The following is a 17,901-nucleotide window of genomic DNA, read 5'->3' on the forward strand; positions in this document are numbered from 1 at the left end:
ATTAAAGTAGCACACTGAAAAGACTTGAGAATATGCTTACCGTGTGCGTGTCATATCCCATATATTCACGCTTCTCTTCCGGACTTCGGACCCTGAGATCCGGTCCGGTCCGATGTATAGATCCGCTTCCGATCCGATTTACGATAAGCTTTCTAATTCATTTCCTGTTTCATATAACGTTAAACACAGCCTATTCGGTATTTCCTCTTCCCGGTGTTTCGGTTATGCTTATTACCGGTATGATTACTGATCCGTTAACCTATGTCTCATTTCCGACTCGCGTTTGATAACCTTTGCACATGCTTCGTACATAGCCTCGGACCCTTGCTTACTGATACTTCCGTTATCCTCATAGTATATAAACTCGTGTATATGTCCTGTAGTACCTCAGTTCGAATATCATCTTAGTTTGTCCTCTTTCTGTCCTCCGGACTTGAGTTCTCCTTACTCTTGTCACTCTCCGAGACTTCGGATAGATTCCGATAGTCTATATCCTCGGCTCTACCTTCGGGTAGTCTTTACTCTGTTAGTTTCTAGTTCGGATACGTCCGGATTAGCCTTATACGCGTTTCCGATATCCGGAAGACTTCCGGATATACTACGAGACCCGTCCGGACCTTCGGACGCGTTATCGTTAGTACTTTGAAATAAGGGACAGTACTTGGGAAAGGGGCACAGCGTACGAGCTGAGGCCGAAGTCCTTCGGATCCGATCTTACGAGAGTACGACCCTAACAGTATATTCGAACTCACACCTTTCCAAGTACACTTACTCATATCATGGCTCCTACTAAAGTAAACCAAGCCGCTTTGCACGCTGTCGGACTTTCGTCCACCCGACGCGATCCGACATCCGTAGTTAACGCCTTCACCAGTTTCTCTCAGCGCCGTGTATCACGCGGTCCTGCTCAAAGTATTTCGCAACTCATGAATCGTCCGCATCCGGAAACCCCTACGCGCACTCCTGCCGGAGGTGATCCGGATGACGAAGGACCTCCGGACGATGAAGATACTCCTGGTGGAAACCCTCCGGATGACTTCGGAGGTGATCCGGATGATGAACCGGATGACAACGATGATGAATTTGACGGGTTAAACCCACAAGACCGTGTCATGCTTCGGCTTTCTCAAGCCATCGACAATCTCGCACGCAACAATCGTCGTCCGACCTCGTCCGAAGATTCTAAAGTCAAGATCCGTGAGCCCGATACTTTCGATGGCACTGAGCCTCGGAAGCTTCGTGCATTCTTCGTCCAATGCGAGCTCCACTTCCAAAGCAAACCCAAAGCCTTCCGTTCCGGACGGGCAAAAGTCAACTTCGCCCAATCCTACCTTAAGGGTATGGCACTCGAGTGGTTCGAACCGGATCTCCTAGCCGACGAGGACGATGATCGTCCGGATTGGATGGATGATTACTCCGCGTTCATGCTTGAACTCCAAACCAATTTCGGACCGCACGATCCGTCCGGAGATGCGGAAATGCAATTGGAGCAACTTCATATGCGTGACGGACAACGCATTAATAAATATGTTGTTGAATTTCAGCGTCTTGCTTCACAAGTCCGTGGCTGGGGTGACGGTGCCCTAAGACGCCAATTCTATAACGGACTTCCGGCTCGTATCAAAGACGAAATCAGTCGCATGGGTAAACCTTCCACCCTTTCCGAATACAAGATCCTTGCCCAGACTATCGACGCTCGATACTGGGAACGGAAGGGAGAAGTCGCCCGCGAAACTAAACCCACCACCTCCATTCCTCCTAAGCAAACCACGTCCGATCGGACGAATTCCAACTCGTCCGGACCTTCGAGGTACAAATCCGACAAACCCGCTACTTCCGCATCATCCTCCGTTTCTAAACCTCCGGACCTTACCTCCAAGTTAGGAAAGGACGGGAAGCTCACGTCCGAAGAACGTAAGAGACGGATGGATAACAAACTCTGTCTATTCTGCGGTGGACCCGGCCATTCGGCTCGGGAATGCACCAAGTCTACTTCGCGCGCTGCCAAAGGCCGCGCTGCAGTAGTAACTCCGGAAGACAAACCGGAGGCTTCGGATGAAGCAAAAAAATAGTCCGCAACCCTCCCGACTCCGCACGGGATGAGGGTTGCGTTGACTCTACCCGTGCAACGGAGCTACGTCTCAATGCTGTTTCTCTTTCCGATCCGAACTCTCTTTGTCCATACGTTTCTATTCCTACTTTTCCTGATATTTCTGATTTTCCTTCACTAATTGATTGTGGTTCCTCTCACTGTTTTATAGACTCTGATTTCGTCCGAAAAAATAAAATTCCTACATATCCGATATCTCCGCTTTCTCTCCGTTTGTTTGATGGTACTTGTAATAATATGATTTCCGAAGCTATAGATTTGCCTATCTGTTTTCCGTCCGGTGTAGTTACCTCCGATACGTTTTACGTTACTCCGTTGGATTCTTCTTGTTTTATCGTTCTTGGATATAGCTGGCTCACCCTACACAATCCGTTGATTGACTGGGTTTCGGGCAGCATCAATTTCCGAACGACTTCTCATGGAATGCCTTCGACACCTCCGACGTCGCTTCCGTCTCCGGATCCGCATCCTCCGATGGAAGATTTACCTCCTCCGACTACATCCGGAACCTCCGCTGATAAAACCATCCCCAACATTTCCTTGATCAATGCGGTTGCCTTTTGCCGGGCCTGCAAATTGGAAGGATCGGAACAGTTCAGCATCTACCTTCGTCCGACCGGTGTAGACCTCCGGTCCGCTTCCCTTTCATCCGATCCTCCGGACCTGTCCGGAATTCCTCCGGAATATCACGAATTCTCGGATGTGTTCGATAAGGGCAAAGCTAGCCAACTTCCTCCTCATCGTCCCTATGATCTCAAAATCGAGTTAGAGGAAGGAACTAGTCCGCCCCTCGGAACCATTTATTCTCTATCTGCAGTTGAGCTTGCAGCCCTCCGGAAGTTTCTTGATGAAAATATTTCCTCCGGACTCCTCCGTTCCTCATCCTCTTCTCACGGAGCTCCTGTCCTGTTTGTCAAGAAAAAGGATGGCTCCCTTCGCCTCTGTGTAGATTTCCGTGGACTTAACCAGATTACCAAGAAAGACCGATATCCGTTACCTCTCATTACCGACCTCCTAGACTCTCCGAGCCGCGCTAAAGTCTATACCAAAATCGACCTCCGATCCGCTTATCATCTCGTCCGGATAGCGGACGGAGACGAATGGAAGACCGCGTTCCGAACGCGTTATGGCTCATATGAATGGTTGGTAATGCCGGAAGGTCTCACTAACGCTCCGGCTGCATTCCAACGCTTTGTCAATAGCGTGTTTGCTGATATGCTGGATGTATGCGTTATCGTATATCTGGACGACATCCTCATCTATTCCCAAGACCTTGCATCCCATAAGGAACATGTCCGAGAAGTCCTTCTCCGTCTCCGAAAACATCGACTCTATGCTAAACCCGAAAAATGCGCGTTCCATACCACATCCGTTGAATACCTTGGTTACATCCTATCTCCGGACGGCTTGACCATGTCGTCCGAGAAGATCCAGTCCATCGTTGACTGGCCGGAACCTCGGAAAGTTAAGGATATTCAATCCTTCCTCGGATTCGCAAATTTCTATCGTCGATTCATTTTCAATTACTCGGACATCGTAGTTCCGCTCACCCGTCTTACCCGCAAGGGGGTTACTTGGGATTTTTCCGATGATTGTCGGAAGTCTTTTGAAACACTCAAGAAAGCTTTCACGTCCGCTCCGGTGCTTACGCACTGGATTCCGAATGTTCCGATAGTCGTAGAAACCGACGCCTCTGACTACGCTATAGCCGGAATACTTTCCATAGTATGTCCGGACTCAGAGCTTCGTCCGGTGGCATTTTATTCTCGGACGCTTACCGCTCCGGAACTCAACTACGACACTCACGATAAGGAACTTCTAGCCATCCATGAAGCTTTTCGGACGTGGCGACATTACCTTGAAGGCTCTGCCGAGCCGATAGACGTTGTCACGGACCATAAGAACCTTGAGTATTTCTCTACCACAAAACTCCTCTCTCGCCGTCAGGCCCGCTGGTCGGAATTCCTCCATCAGTTTAACCTAGTCATCCGTTTCCGTCCCGGAAAACTCGGAGCTAAACCGGATTCCCTTACTAGACGCTGGGACGTCTATCCCAAAGAGGGGGATAAGGACTACGCTCGAGTTAACCCTCACAATTTCCGTCCGGTATTCACTTCGGAACAGTTAGCTTCGTCCCTCCGAGCCTCAACTCTAGTAACTCCGGTTCTTAGGGCAGCCGTTCTGATTGATATCGACCAGCTCCGGAAAGACATCCTGACCGCACTTCCTAATGACCCTATCGCATCCGAACATCTTCCGGAACCTTCGGATCCGAGATGGACGGTGGACGATAGTGGTTTCCTCCGCTGCGACAACCGTATATATGTTCCGGAATCTAATAATCTCCGTCTTCGCGTCCTCCAGAATACTCATGATCATCCGTTGTCCGGACACTTCGGACAGAACCGGACGCTAGATATCATCCGACGCGAGTACACTTGGCCAGGAATCCGTACCTATGTCAAAGACTACGTCAAGTCTTGTACTTCCTGCGGCCGAGCTAAGGTTCCGAGACACAAACCTTACGGATTGCTCAAGCAGTTACCCATACCGGAAAAGCCTTGGAATTCTATATCCATGGATTTCATCGAGCACCTTCCGGACTCATCCGGCTTTACAGCCATCCTCGTCGTAATCGACCGTCTATCCAAACAAGCTATATTCATCCCTACCCACGACACCATTACCTCTCCGGATCTCGCTCGTCTATTCGTCCTCCACGTGTTTTCCAAGCACGGAGTTCCATCCCATGTCACTTCGGACCGAGGAACAGAATTCGTATCGCATTTCTTCCGGTCCTTAGGAAAAGCATTAGATATGGTCCTCCACTTCACGTCCGGATATCATCCGGAAGGAGACGGACAAACCGAACGAGCGAACCAAACCCTTGAACAATACCTCCGGATATACTGCAACTATCAGCAGGATAACTGGTCGGAACTACTTCCCTTGGCAGAATTCGCTTATAACAACGCTCCGAGTGCTACTACCGGAGTATCACCCTTCTTCGCCAATAAGGGATATCATCCGAACCTATCCGTTCATCCGGAACGTGACCTCTCATCCGCCCGCGCACGAGACTATGCAGTAGACCTTGACGAACTCCATCAGTTCCTCCGAGAAGAAATGGCCCACGCACAAGAAAGATATCAAGGACCTGCGGACGCCAAACGGAAACCTGCTCCGGATATGAAAATCGGAGATCCGGTCTTCGTCAAAGCAAAATACTTCCGATCCACCCGTCCGTCCAAGAAACTCTCGGAAAAGAACTTAGGTCCGTTCGAAATCATAGCTCGTCCGGGTACGCATTCTTTCACCATCCGACTTCCGGATTCCATGCGCTCCGTACACCCAGTTTTCCATGTCTCGCAATTAGAACCAGCCACACTCAATACCATTCCTAATCGTATCCAATCGCCTCCGCCTCCGGTCGAAGTCGACGGAGAACCCGAATATGAGATATCCGAAGTTTTGGACTCAAAATTAGACCGTCGGAGAAGACAATGTCAACTCCTATACCTCGTCCGATGGTCCGGATATGAAGGAACGGACGAGGAGACTTCATGGTTACTTGCTACGGAGCTCGGTAACGCATCCGAACTAGTTTCGGACTTCCACGCTGCATATCCGAACAAACCCGGTCCTATTCAACTTTGAAGTACATAGTGTGCATACGAAATACAAGTACATTTAGAGAAGAAGCATAAACGGACCAGAAATTCCTACATCTCCATAGACCCATCCGCCTCTCCGGATCCGCCTGCATCACTTCCGGACGCCCTTTCCATCACCTCATCTTCCTCCTCCGGACCCGGAGACGTCCGAAATCCCTTCCGAATATGTCCGAACAACATGGCTTGAAATTCCCTCTGTTGCTGAAGGAACAGCTCAATTCCGGAGCTCATCCGGTCCGCTGCAGCCCTGCTGCCTTCCGCCGCCTGAATACTTCTCTCCAAAAGGGTGTTAGTCCTAGCCAGCTCCGCCACTATACTGTTGGCTGCGGCCACCCAAGCCTGATCATCGTATTCCGTCTCCATCTCCTCCGGATCTTCAGGAGTCGGACTCTTCTGACGTTTCTTACCTTTACCTTTCGGAGATGGAGATCCGGCAGCATGCTTCCTCTTCTTGCCCTTGGGCACCTTGACAGTTCCGGGTCGTCCGGGGCACGTAGCCTTGTCCTTCCGGCAGATATCACAAGACTTGACCTATCCGGACGTCAAAACACTCGGATCCGAAAAAAAAAACACGGATTAACTCACCAGAGCATTGCTCTCCGCATCCGTCCAAAGGCAAGTCCGGCCTCTGTCGCTGCAACGCTTGCAGGATCCGTCCTTGTCAGCGGAAATGGCACGAGACTTTTCATCCGTCAGGCAAAGCCATCATAACCATCCGAAACTCACCATTTCCTCTACTATCTCCCTGCGCCGTTTGTTTTCTGCCTCCACCCGAATTTCGGACTCTCGAATCCTCTTAAGATCCTCCTGAATCTTCCGTTCCTCTTCACGCTTCCGCTCCGCCTCCTGACGCTTCCGAATCTCCTCCTCCTCCTTCCGAGCCGCAGCTTCAGCGTCCGCTAGTTGCTGTTGAAGCTCCAGCAGTTTCTGCTTAGCAGTCTTCTGAGATCCGGAGGTGTTGCCAGACATTTTCGATAGAGCGTTATAGAGAGTAAAAAGTGGGAAAGGAAGAATCATCCTGGGACGTCCGCCCTTGAGTATACCTGTCCGATTCCGAACTCAGACGCTTCTCCATCATCTCGCGATAATCTCGTCCGGTCCGGACCGATGGTTCTTGTGCCTCTAGGGATCGGCCCTAAGGGGGGGATACTGTCATATCCCATATATTCACGCTTCTCTTCCGGACTTCGGACCCTGAGATCCGGTCCGGTCCGATGTATAGATCCGCTTCCGATCCGATTTACGATAAGCTTTCTAATTCATTTCCTGTTTCATATAACGTTAAACACAGCCTATTCGGTATTTCCTCTTCCCGGTGTTTCGGTTATGCTTATTACCGGTATGATTACTGATCCGTTAACCTATGTCTCATTTCCGACTCGCGTTTGATAACCTTTGCACATGCTTCGTACATAGCCTCGGACCCTTGCTTACTGATACTTCCGTTATCCTCATAGTATATAAACTCGTGTATATGTCCTGTAGTACCTCAGTTCGAATATCATCTTAGTTTGTCCTCTTTCTGTCCTCCGGACTTGAGTTCTCCTTACTCTTGTCACTCTCCGAGACTTCGGATAGATTCCGATAGTCTATATCCTCGGCTCTACCTTCGGGTAGTCTTTACTCTGTTAGTTTCTAGTTCGGATACGTCCGGATTAGCCTTATACGCGTTTCCGATATCCGGAAGACTTCCGGATATACTACGAGACCCGTCCGGACCTTCGGACGCGTTATCGTTAGTACTTTGAAATAAGGGACAGTACTTGGGAAAGGGGCACAGCGTACGAGCTGAGGCCGAAGTCCTTCGGATCCGATCTTACGAGAGTACGACCTTAACAGGAGGGAACAAAAACTGTGTTGCTGATGCCGGAATTGAGAAAACAAGACGAATTTGACCTACACGGAAGCCTAGAAACATTATTATTCAAGCATGACGACACAAGCCTTTAAGTTATACCTTTAACCCCAACAAAACTACCAGTACCATCATTGATAAGTGCAGTATCAAAGCATGCTGGTACCACGTCATTTTCGCGTCAGGCATTGCGATGGGGTCTAGCATGTATACTATCCACTGCGACAAGCGGATCGCTGTGTCCCCGAGCGTCAGTCGACAACCACTTTATCTTGTGATACACAGGAACAGCGTGGAAAGGCAGATGAATACCTGCAGCAAGGTTTTCCAGGCGCTGGTGAGTAATCACCTCATTTGGATTCTGTTGTTGTGCGATGTAACGAGCGAGGGCCTGTCGGAAGTAGGTTGCACCATAGTCAGTGATCAATTTTTGAATGGGGACAGCTTTAGCGCTTGGATGCTTTGTCAATTGCTGGGTGCGATCAAAGCATAAGTCAGGTGGATGCGGATGATGAGGAGCACGATCCCCGTCAAGATGCCATTTTATGAACTGCTCATGACGAGCGATCTTCTCCTTCCACTCTAGCCACTTCGTCATCTGTATAAATTCATCCTTATGATTGGTCGCACGGTAGGCATCCTTGGCAAGATCAATATGTAGCCGCTCCGTGTACTCCGTATTATAATTATCTGTTGTCCCAAAAGTTTGAATCATAGTCAAGTAGTGGCGTCCTGAGTGGAGCTTCGGGAGGTTGAAATTGGTTCGTATTCCGAGGTCAATGAATATCTCCTTGTTGTCGTGAAAGAGAGCACAAGCTTCATCCAGTAAAAGCAGCGTCTCAGAACTATGACATGGGTACTGAGCGAGGTAAAGGAAGTCGAGAAGACTGCGCACAGCCTTGAGGAGGCGAGACGAAGCAAGGTTTCCAGGAAGTCGAGTATCGATGATGATACTGAGGAGAAATCGGCATATTTGACTGTGTTCAGTACCGCTGAGACGTGAGAGGCTGGTGATATCCTTCATGAATATTTGAATATGATGATTGGGAGGTAAGCGACGACATCGTGCATCAATCTCTGCTGCACCACATGCTTGTGCGAGCCATCCAAGCAGATGTTTGATAAGACCTTGATACAACTGATGTAGTACGTCAGGTGTGACTGCCTGAAAAATATTTGCATGAGGGAGGTCCTCCCAGTATGGGTGTATAATGGGTTTGATTCCAGCTTCACGACATGCCTGTACAAACACCAGGTCACTGTCGTCAATCCTGGAAAGAGCGTCCAAAACAGCGTGAAGGTCGCGTATTTCAAATGGTGCCGTGTTACTCCCGAGTTCCTCTGTAGGAATGTCACATTTCGGGCATTCCATTGCCTTCACTCCAGTAGCGAGCAATTGCTCGGGATAGTCACCTGCAAAGCACGCGAACAAAGGATGACAATGACGTTCCACGCCATCACCACTACTCATTACCAGCCCATCAGTACCAGCAGTCTTAAGTGGAGCCAGTATGCGACTCATACAGGCATGATAAAGGTTTGAAATAGTACGGCGTCTTGAAGCTTTGTTTGCGATGTGCTCAAGGCGGGTAGTGGGCAAGTATGCCAAGAGGATATGGGCGCGACGGGATGGCTTTCGGTGAATTTCTTTTGGAATGTTACCAATGGTGAGATAGACAGGATAGGCACTTTTATTCCTGAACATCGTCACCTGGGTTTTATCGCTCGATATAATAATGGGAATGATTGTGGCGCCTGGACGTCATTGATCAAGCACTCTCTAAAGAGTATCATATTAACAAAATAGGTAGATGCTGATTTATGATAGTTTGCTTACTTGCATGTCCCACCACCACTGGCTGGTATGAATGTCATGAAACAACCGTACAGTTTGATCTTCATCAGCGTAGTGATGCTCGGGTGCAAATACTAGAAAATCAGCGAAGTCAGGGTCACTGTACAGCGCTTTGATACATTCAATAATGTCTCTGTAGAAGACATCGAATGCTTCCCCCGCAACAATGATTTGTTCACGCTTGAACTTCGGTCGCCCGGGAAGGTTGTTGTCGATGATCTTGTCTAGCTCTTTTGAATTCTTATATGAGAGGCCAAGACGATCACTGAGCTATATACATAGATGTCAGTCAAGAATGTGTACCTGTGCACCGGCACTTACTCCTTCAATTTCAAGCAAGTCAGTAAATGCTGTTGAGCTAGAACCATGTAGCTTCGCCCATTTGGCGATATCCCAGTCCATTTGGGAGGAAAAGGGGGCATAAATGTTTACAGTGCTGCCAGAATCAAGTCCATATGTGGCATTTGCACAGCGAGTAGGTCGTCCAGTTATGGGTTTACCTGCGCGTGCATCCGGATATGGTACGACAACGATATTATCTTGCCCTACAACATGTTCTTCTATCTGCTGGCGAGCTTCAATATCATATACCTCTTCAGCGCCCTGATCATCTTCATCTACAGGAGGCTCCCGTTCATTCTCATCCTGTGTGGGAGGTTCCCACTCGCCTGAGTCATACAGGCCCTCCTCTTCATCGGTGGAATTATTTCTATCATCACTCAGCCACTCTATATCATCTTCTCCGTAAGTACCGAAAAAGTCGTCCTCGAATATGGGTTCAAGTTGATCCTCTGTGGGAGCCAGTGAAGGTGACCATGGACTCCTCGGCTGGGTGTTGGCAGTGCGAGAAGCTGCGAGAACAGCCATGCAAGATCCCTGTCTAGTCTTGGCTAAATGTTGACTGTAGCCTGTTACTGAAAATGATTCTTGACATCCAGAACAATTGACCATTTTGTCTGTATTGAGAATTGAGATCTGTTGAGATGGTACGCTGCTTCGGACTTCCCGTGACTTCCCATTCAATGGAGTCCTTTCGGACTCCGCTGATACATCAATATCCCAACACATGTCGCCATATACATCATAAGCTCTGAATTGGTACGCCGGTATCCCTCTGTGTAGGATGATGACAGTCTCTGAGAGTTCGTTTCCTTCTCCTGCTCAAGCAAGCAGCCCACCCTTAGATCCTCCTCAATCTTGCAGTCCCTCTCCTGTCTCTCACAGTTCTGAAACCCTCATTAATTCTAGCCCAATATCCTCTCCGAGTGTCATGCAGGTATCCATAAGTGCCTCAACTCTGAGTTTCTGACCTGTCTCAGGGGATGCATAGGCTGAGCCTCCTGGTTTGAAGGAATCCCTAATGTATTTTCCTGCAAAATCACTCGTACCTACAAGTACCGCTCATCAGCGGTCCACGGGCAATAGAAATTCCAGGAAGTACCTGCCATATCCTCCCGATCCCCTTCCTCTGGAGCTTCGTTACGCGGGCCAGTTCATGAGCCGAGGATATCAACTAGATTTTTCACCTGAAGCAATGGAGAAGGTAAGCTATGTTTGTCACATATCTTTCCTTTGTGTTAAAAACATCTTTAAAAAGTTGGAAGAACAGCTGGAGAATGGTCTATCACAAATGAAAACTGCGACTTTGTACAAAGGGTACAAAGCCAAACTCCTGACCCGCGAAGTTGCACGTCAACGTCTCTTTCTCTCAACTTTGGAGGCTGAAGAAGCCGATCTTACTGCATGCTATGCTGATGCCATCCGTGCTGAAAATAAAGAATGCTTTGGTTCTGCTGAGGAGGAGCTGCAACGTTACAGGAGTCATTTTTCTCAGTGTGGGCACCTGGAAGCTGATGATGACAGGAACTATCTTCAAGCTGTTTATGAAGATGAATGCCGGATTCTTCGCACTGTCAATATCCAGACTGATCAAGTTGCGAAAATATTGGACAAATGTATCGCACAATCTCTTACGGACTGTACTGGATACTTCCCCATGCGTCACCGCTTCTGCAATGAGGTTCAGACCACTGAACCCTTCCACAAGGACTCTGATGTTACACCTGAAGGATCAGATGACGTTGAGAATGAACACCTTAGTTTGTCGGATCTTGGCTCCGATGAGTGAGGCGTGGAAGACGTATTTCATATCACAGTAGGCATCTTCGCTTCCCATATGATTGCCGCCCTGACTAAGCTTTGTACCAAGTTTCCCATCCATATTTTTCTGCCCGCTTTTGGACGTCCATCATTCGCAGTTCTCGAAATCCTCGTGTCAGCCCTATCACCGCTTCATCATTTCTTCCCCCAATAACTCAAACTTCTCTAGTCCCGAATTCTCAAATTCTCATCACGCGTTGCGGTCACTGGAGTGGTCAAAGTGATCATTTTTGGTGATCTTACATTGTTTTCAGCCTTGCACCTTGCTACCGATTTATGTTTGAGTATGTTGTATTAGAAATTATGCAATTTGTACTGCCCTAACCTGTGCTTGATGTGACTATCTCAACGAACTTCTCCATCAGTGCGTGAAAATTGTCAAATTGAACATTACTCTATTGATTGATCAGTTTCAGTTTGTCCCAGTGACTGGGCTCAATTCAGTCGGTATTTATTAATTTGCACGTGTTTGTAGGTATAGGCATGCGCAAGATCGAGGTGCTCATGGTGCGTGCCCCCCTTCCCTTCGTGCCACCGCCATCACCTCCTACAGATTTTTGGTCCCTCCACGACATGCAGCCACATCGCGGATCGACAATCTCATTCGATTCCCTTGATGACACTCAAAGTGACCCAAACCAGGGTCTATTCGACTTCATCGACCAACCTGAGGCTTCGCACCATGGCCCATTCAACTCCATCGACCCTCAAGCCAGTCAGGCATATCCTTCTAGTTCATTGTCATATAGAGGCTCTGCATTGTTTGGCAGGGTCTCTGGAGATCAGGACACCATTGATTTCGATGGACTCGCCTTCAGTGGTGAGTGTTATTACGATCACGTTTACTTAAACGACTGATACTGTACTTGAAGCATTCCTTGAAGAGTCTGGAGCTAACACCAGCGGAGCATCAACAAGTCATGCCGGCACCACTGCCCCAACACTGATTCCTTGGTCAGCAGAGATCGACGCCCTCTATCCTTTACCACCTCCCCGGGCACTGCAGGGGACCGTCAAGAGAACACAACACTCTTGTCGGATCCCTGCGCCATATCCTCTGCTGGAACCCAAAGTTATGCCCCTCAGCACAACTACTACATCGACCCCTCAAACCCTGCAGCATGCGACAAGTGTGGACGTTCCCATCACCCCCACAATAATTGCACCTACCGACCTCGCTGCTCCCATTGTCCCTGTCACCCCCATAGTCATCTCTATCGACCCTGCCTCAACAACTCAGTGCACCCGTCTCCATCCGGGTATCAGCTGACGTCCAAAAGCAGATCACACGGACTGCGAAAACCCGACTCATATGATACTTGCTCACTTTGCACGCAATGGCTGGCAGTGATGTGCAGAAGCGAGAAGTCATCGATCTCGCAATTGCAGAGTCGACTCCATTGATGAATGGCATGAATAGTAAGTTTTTTTGTACATATAAGTTGCTAATTCTAACATTTAGTTCCTTAGTTCGTGTTTCAAACCCTATGACATCGAGTCAACGTCAACAGTTGATTGGGACATGGACCTCCATTTTCAGCAACCTCGTTAAGGTTGTGCGGACCTGTCTTCCATTCGCTTTCAATATCTACCCCCCTGTAGACTCCAACATTCTACCCGATGAATTCCGGAGGCGCGTCATAAACGCATTGATCAACGATCCCACTCAACCATTAGCTTTCATGCATCGATTCACTGTCAACGCTGTACGTCATATTCCCTTCGCATCTTCAAAAATTAATGTTCACATTTATGTATTTAGGCCGGGGATGTCACGATCTTAGACGGAGTCCTCGACCAGCCCTTCATATTACAAATGTTAATTCATTTTGTGTGGCGCAGTGGTACCGGACTATCAGAATTCATCGAAGACCCCCTTGAAGAGTTCAACTACCTCTTTGCTGCTATTGGGGCAATCGCGAAGCTGATATTGTTCGAGCAATTGTCACACCCTCCGGTCGTTATCGCGCACATGCAACTTGAGGTGAGTGAGATGTTCAATGTCATTTTTGCGTACATTCGCAGTCTCCGAGGTGCACAGAAGGTTACGTTCGATAATTACAAATCTTACGGTTGCAGAATTGGACACTCTCAGCGACCGTCAACAACTGTATTAGCACCACTTGACATTTTTTTCACATAGTAGGCCTTTTGGTATTGCTTTACTGTACTTAGACCTCTGAGCCGGTTCTTCCATTCCTCTGATGATATGACAGCATCGCTGACTGAGTCCTCATGTGCGGTCCGTCTTATCCCATAACATGTTGCCTCACTCGGTATCAATACTCGGGACTTGCTACCATATTTGACTTGAAGAACAGATATCGTACGTACTACCTGAACTAATCCAAAAGGGACCCTCAAAAGTATGGATGCTAGTAGCTATAAATCAATCTTAGCTGGCAGACAGGTAGGTATTCCCGCATCTACATTCTTTGAAAATTGTTCACTCATTGGTATATTTTAGCATGCCTAGCGATATCACATCTGGCCGAAATAAGTGCTCACTGTGCACCACCGTTTGCCAATCCAGACAACAAATTGCATATTTTTGCAGGCATTTGACCCGCGAAAAAAAGGGCGATGGAGAATGCTGGTAAGTTTGTTAAAAATTGAACGGACCCGGAATAAACTCACTTACTGCACACTGTACTAGTCTGGAGGACTGACATGCGTCAAAAAAGACAGCACCCTCTCGTAACACAACAGCGGGCCAAGAAAGCATGCAATTCACTTGCATCAAAGGGAGTCAGTCATTCAGCAATCTCTCAGGCTAGCAAGTGTAAAGGTAAGTGCAGTGTTCTACACACTGGTATGCACTCACCAGACGCATCTGCAGAGTCCGATGAAGGCAGCATGGGTATTGGGAGGCAGGGGCCACCACAAAAGAAAGGTACACCTTTTATTACCTCAAGTCAGTTCAGCATGATGCATCTGTACTTGCAGCACGAAAAGAAACCGAACAGCAGCTAACTTCAGCTCGAACCTCCCAAGATGCGTCTTGCACGATCAATGATGCGTTTTTAGCAGATGAAGATATCTCTGATTATAAACCTAGTGGCGACTCAGAGTTGGATACTGACGCAGAAACTGACGATGACTTAGAGGAACCGGAGTCCGTCGTAAAGTTCTTGTCAGCTGAAGTAAGTACTACTACTGTTCTAGATTGCTGACCGCACATTCAATCAATATCACTCAGATACCAAAATTTGTCTCAATGTCAGAGGCTGAAAGGCGTGACTTCCTGCTTACCCAACCAACCTGGCCTCATACATCTGAGTCTGCACCAAAGCTGACACAGAAAACTGAATCATTTCTGTCTAAATCAACTGTGGCTACCAAGGTCAGCCGATTTTTTAACTTGCAACTTGAAGTACACTCTGCTATTTATGCTAACAAAACTTATACCTCAATAGTTGAGGCAGACGGCTGAACCATCTCCCATGGCTTCCAGGGTAAGTCTTTGCCTTGATGCCATCCGTGCTGAAAATAAAACTAATGCCTCATAGTCAAGGCAAACAGCTGAACCTTTCCCCTTCTCGTTGGCCCAACCAAAGGCTCCCATGGTTTCTAGGGTAAGTCTTTGCCTCAATGCCATCCGTGCTGAAAATAAAACTAATGCCTCATAGTCAAGGCAAACAGCTGAACCTTTCCCCTTCTCGTCGGCCCAACCAAAGGCTCCCATGGCTTCCAGGGTAAGTCTTTGCCTCGATGCCATCCGTGCTGAAAATAAAACTAATGCCTCGTAGTCAAGGCAGACAGCTGAACCTTTCCCCTTCTCGTCGGCCCAACCAAAGGCTCCCATGGCTTCCAGGGTAAGTATTGCCTCGATGCCATCCGTGCTGAAAATGATACTCATTAACTGACACCTTCAACAGGCAAAGGCTCAGTCTGCGCGTGATCGTAAACAAGAAAACGAGGTAAATTCACTTCTCTGATGGTTCCTGTTTTGATTGATGTTATGCGCTGCAGACACCTGTTTGGGTAGATCATTCCAATGATGTGGAGGAACTCGAGGCTGCGTCAAATGACTATGCTGATCCGAAGTCTCCAAACAACAATGTTTTGGTACTAGATGATGATGATGATGACGACGACGACCATCATGGTCATTCTCAGGGGCCCAAACTTGTACGGAGCGCAAAGCCTGGAAAGTTAAAACTCACAGACCAGGATGACAGCACCCAATGTGTTGTCCAACGAGCGATACTGGAAGCCAAGGTTCATATGACCTTTATCAATGGCTATCCAGACATCACCGAGAAAAACCAATTTACACAAGATGCCCTCTTAACTGCAGCTCGCACCTGTGGCGTCACACCCATCTATGATCGCCTCAAGACTAACGAGTTGTATGCGTCTGCACTTGCATCTCTGGTAAGTCATAACTTTTCATAGGGTGCTTAGTACTATAATATTGTATGCAGGTTGATGCCCGAGTGCCGCTGTTTCGTACCGAATTAAAAGATGACGCTTGTGCACAAGTCACAGCATATTACCATCTTGGTCCTGATTGTGTTGATGCTGCTAAGGCTCTGCTGGCGAGCCACGTTTACCATTATGCGCAGCGTTTTGATGTAGGTTTTATATTCTATTTTGTATATGATTTTCTCAGCATTGCACGTGGATGCACTTCAGGAGGAAAACAACCCCATTCCGCAGGCGACAAAACCTTACTCTGCGGATATATTGCCTTACCTAATGAAGGGACGTTACTTCAATGGGTCCAAGTCAGTTGGCGTGAAATTCACAGACCGTTTTAAGGAGATTGCAGGAAACAAGGCCCAACGGCCTGAGGTAACAATTCCGATGGTTGCTTTGACCAGCACTTCGGTACATTTTTGTTCTTGATCTACTCTTGGTCCATGTATTAATGAGCGTGTACTACTAGGTGTATGCTGCGCTCTTGTGGAAGTCCAACAAATCTCCCTCCAAGTTCAATTTCACAGGCAACCAGTTCAGCGAGGTCTATACTTTCCATGTAAACTTTCTCAACGAAATGGAGGAGAATGCGCCGAGCAAGTTTCACAAGTTGATGGCCAACATTTTCTTGGCTGTCCAGTAAGTTCATTGTGCTGTGAATGTGCTGCATTGACTAATTCATCTCAAAAGGAAACTCTGCTCTAATGGCGCCGCTGCCGTAGTGTCACACAAAGATGCTATGGCTTTCCTCGACCTTGATGGCATGGATGATGACGAGTAGTTCTGGACGTCCTAGTCATGGTCTCGCGTTGTTTACCTTTACAATTTGTTTATCAGTATCGCTATAAATATGCTCCCTTCTCATACTATAAATATGTTTGTATACCCCCGTTTAATCAAACTCTAATTTGTTCTTGTACAACTCAAATTCCTGCATAAGTGTTCGTACCGATAGTCAATTGCAAGCATTCTTGGTTGTAAGTTTGCCTGATGTTGAACATAATTATCACTAATTTATCATGCATAACGAATTCCTTGTGGGGCAGTAAAAAAGTCTCTCTAAACCGCTAAGTTGTCTAATTTATCGAAATTATCATAAATTAGAGAAAGTTTTACATACTTAGCCTAAATTTGTAGCGGAGGGTTTTCCTGATGTCGAAGGATGCCAAGGCTGTCCAAACATCTGAGACGCGTTCTTTGAGGGATACATCACCATTTCTAAGAACCATGAGCAGCCTGTAGAGAATATGGACAACATTGAAGTTCGCACCTATTGTTGACAACTTCTTGAAACAATTTGTGAGATTTAGTCACTTCTTCTAACTTTAACTCGGACAAGGGAGAAGAGGGGTAGAGATTTTGGGTGACTATTAATGCCTGGAGCTTCATGTTCACCCCATCATGAAAAATGGCACCTGTCACTGAAATAGCTTTCTTTTCTTTAGAGCTGGAAATGTCATCGTGGATGATAATATTGGCAAAGTGGCGTAAGAGGGAAGGGACATGTTTAGGATCCACCAACGGCAGACTATGACGGCCCATGTTTCGTAGCATGGTTGTAACAGCTCGAATGCGCTTTTCGACAATGGCAAAATCCGCCTGTGGGTGAGGATCCATGGTGATAGCTATTCCTCACTATACATTTGAATTCAAGTTGCAGGAGGTCTGATCATGATGTGACTCACAGGCCTCTGGTTCATGCGATTTGTCAGCATCACCTCCTAAGACTATTGTTGGCACGCAGCAGTCTCGATTTGCTCTGTTCATCGACATTTCTAGGCGTGAATACATCATTGGACTGCTTGATGTCAACGATAATTTTGAC

At 47.6% G+C, this 17,901-nt stretch overlaps 5 protein-coding genes across 5 annotated transcripts; 3 read left to right on the forward strand and 2 right to left on the reverse strand.

The window, feature by feature from the left end:
- Nucleotides 1-7,600: 7,600 nt before the first annotated feature.
- F5891DRAFT_1131557 (uncharacterized protein) lies at nucleotides 7,601-10,361 on the reverse strand (the record flags this gene model as incomplete). The annotated part of the gene is made up of 7 exons (XM_041364683.1): nucleotides 7,601-7,692; nucleotides 7,742-7,798; nucleotides 7,853-8,777; nucleotides 8,802-9,350; nucleotides 9,477-9,764; nucleotides 9,816-10,222; nucleotides 10,247-10,361. 7 exons carry the CDS (start codon nucleotides 10,359-10,361, stop codon nucleotides 7,601-7,603), a joined length of 2,433 nt encoding a protein of 810 aa, XP_041218074.1.
- A 259-nt stretch (nucleotides 10,362-10,620) lies between these two features.
- On the forward strand, nucleotides 10,621-11,622 carry F5891DRAFT_1197652 (uncharacterized protein; the record flags this gene model as incomplete). Its single annotated transcript, XM_041368514.1, has 3 exons — nucleotides 10,621-10,770; nucleotides 10,825-11,037; nucleotides 11,092-11,622. The coding sequence occupies 3 exons, from the start codon at nucleotides 10,621-10,623 to the stop codon at nucleotides 11,620-11,622; spliced, it is 894 nt and encodes a 297-aa protein (XP_041218075.1).
- Nucleotides 11,623-12,137: 515 nt separating this feature from the next.
- On the forward strand, nucleotides 12,138-12,924 carry F5891DRAFT_1197653 (uncharacterized protein; the record flags this gene model as incomplete). Its single annotated transcript, XM_041368515.1, has 2 exons — nucleotides 12,138-12,474; nucleotides 12,527-12,924. The coding sequence occupies 2 exons, from the start codon at nucleotides 12,138-12,140 to the stop codon at nucleotides 12,922-12,924; spliced, it is 735 nt and encodes a 244-aa protein (XP_041218076.1).
- Nucleotides 12,925-12,991: 67 nt separating this feature from the next.
- F5891DRAFT_1197654 (uncharacterized protein) lies at nucleotides 12,992-16,857 on the forward strand (the record flags this gene model as incomplete). The annotated part of the gene is made up of 17 exons (XM_041368516.1): nucleotides 12,992-13,073; nucleotides 13,125-13,360; nucleotides 13,417-13,638; nucleotides 14,343-14,442; nucleotides 14,494-14,547; nucleotides 14,601-14,797; nucleotides 14,854-14,997; nucleotides 15,071-15,109; nucleotides 15,164-15,229; nucleotides 15,284-15,349; nucleotides 15,404-15,469; nucleotides 15,533-15,574; nucleotides 15,627-16,031; nucleotides 16,082-16,231; nucleotides 16,293-16,487; nucleotides 16,546-16,715; nucleotides 16,767-16,857. The coding sequence occupies 17 exons, from the start codon at nucleotides 12,992-12,994 to the stop codon at nucleotides 16,855-16,857; spliced, it is 2,325 nt and encodes a 774-aa protein (XP_041218077.1).
- A 239-nt stretch (nucleotides 16,858-17,096) lies between these two features.
- Nucleotides 17,097-17,757, reverse strand: F5891DRAFT_1069672 (uncharacterized protein). Its single transcript, XM_041363248.1, has 2 exons — nucleotides 17,347-17,757; nucleotides 17,097-17,294 (listed from the first exon to the last, which is right to left on the reverse strand). Exons 1-2 carry the CDS (start codon nucleotides 17,691-17,693, stop codon nucleotides 17,189-17,191), a joined length of 453 nt encoding a protein of 150 aa, XP_041218078.1. The 5' UTR covers nucleotides 17,694-17,757; the 3' UTR covers nucleotides 17,097-17,188.
- Nucleotides 17,758-17,901: the final 144 nt, after the last annotated feature.

This window comes from Suillus fuscotomentosus (genome assembly GCF_016647785.1).
Source record: "Suillus fuscotomentosus strain FC203 chromosome Unknown F5891scaffold_128, whole genome shotgun sequence".
NCBI lineage: Eukaryota > Fungi > Basidiomycota > Agaricomycetes > Boletales > Suillaceae > Suillus > Suillus fuscotomentosus.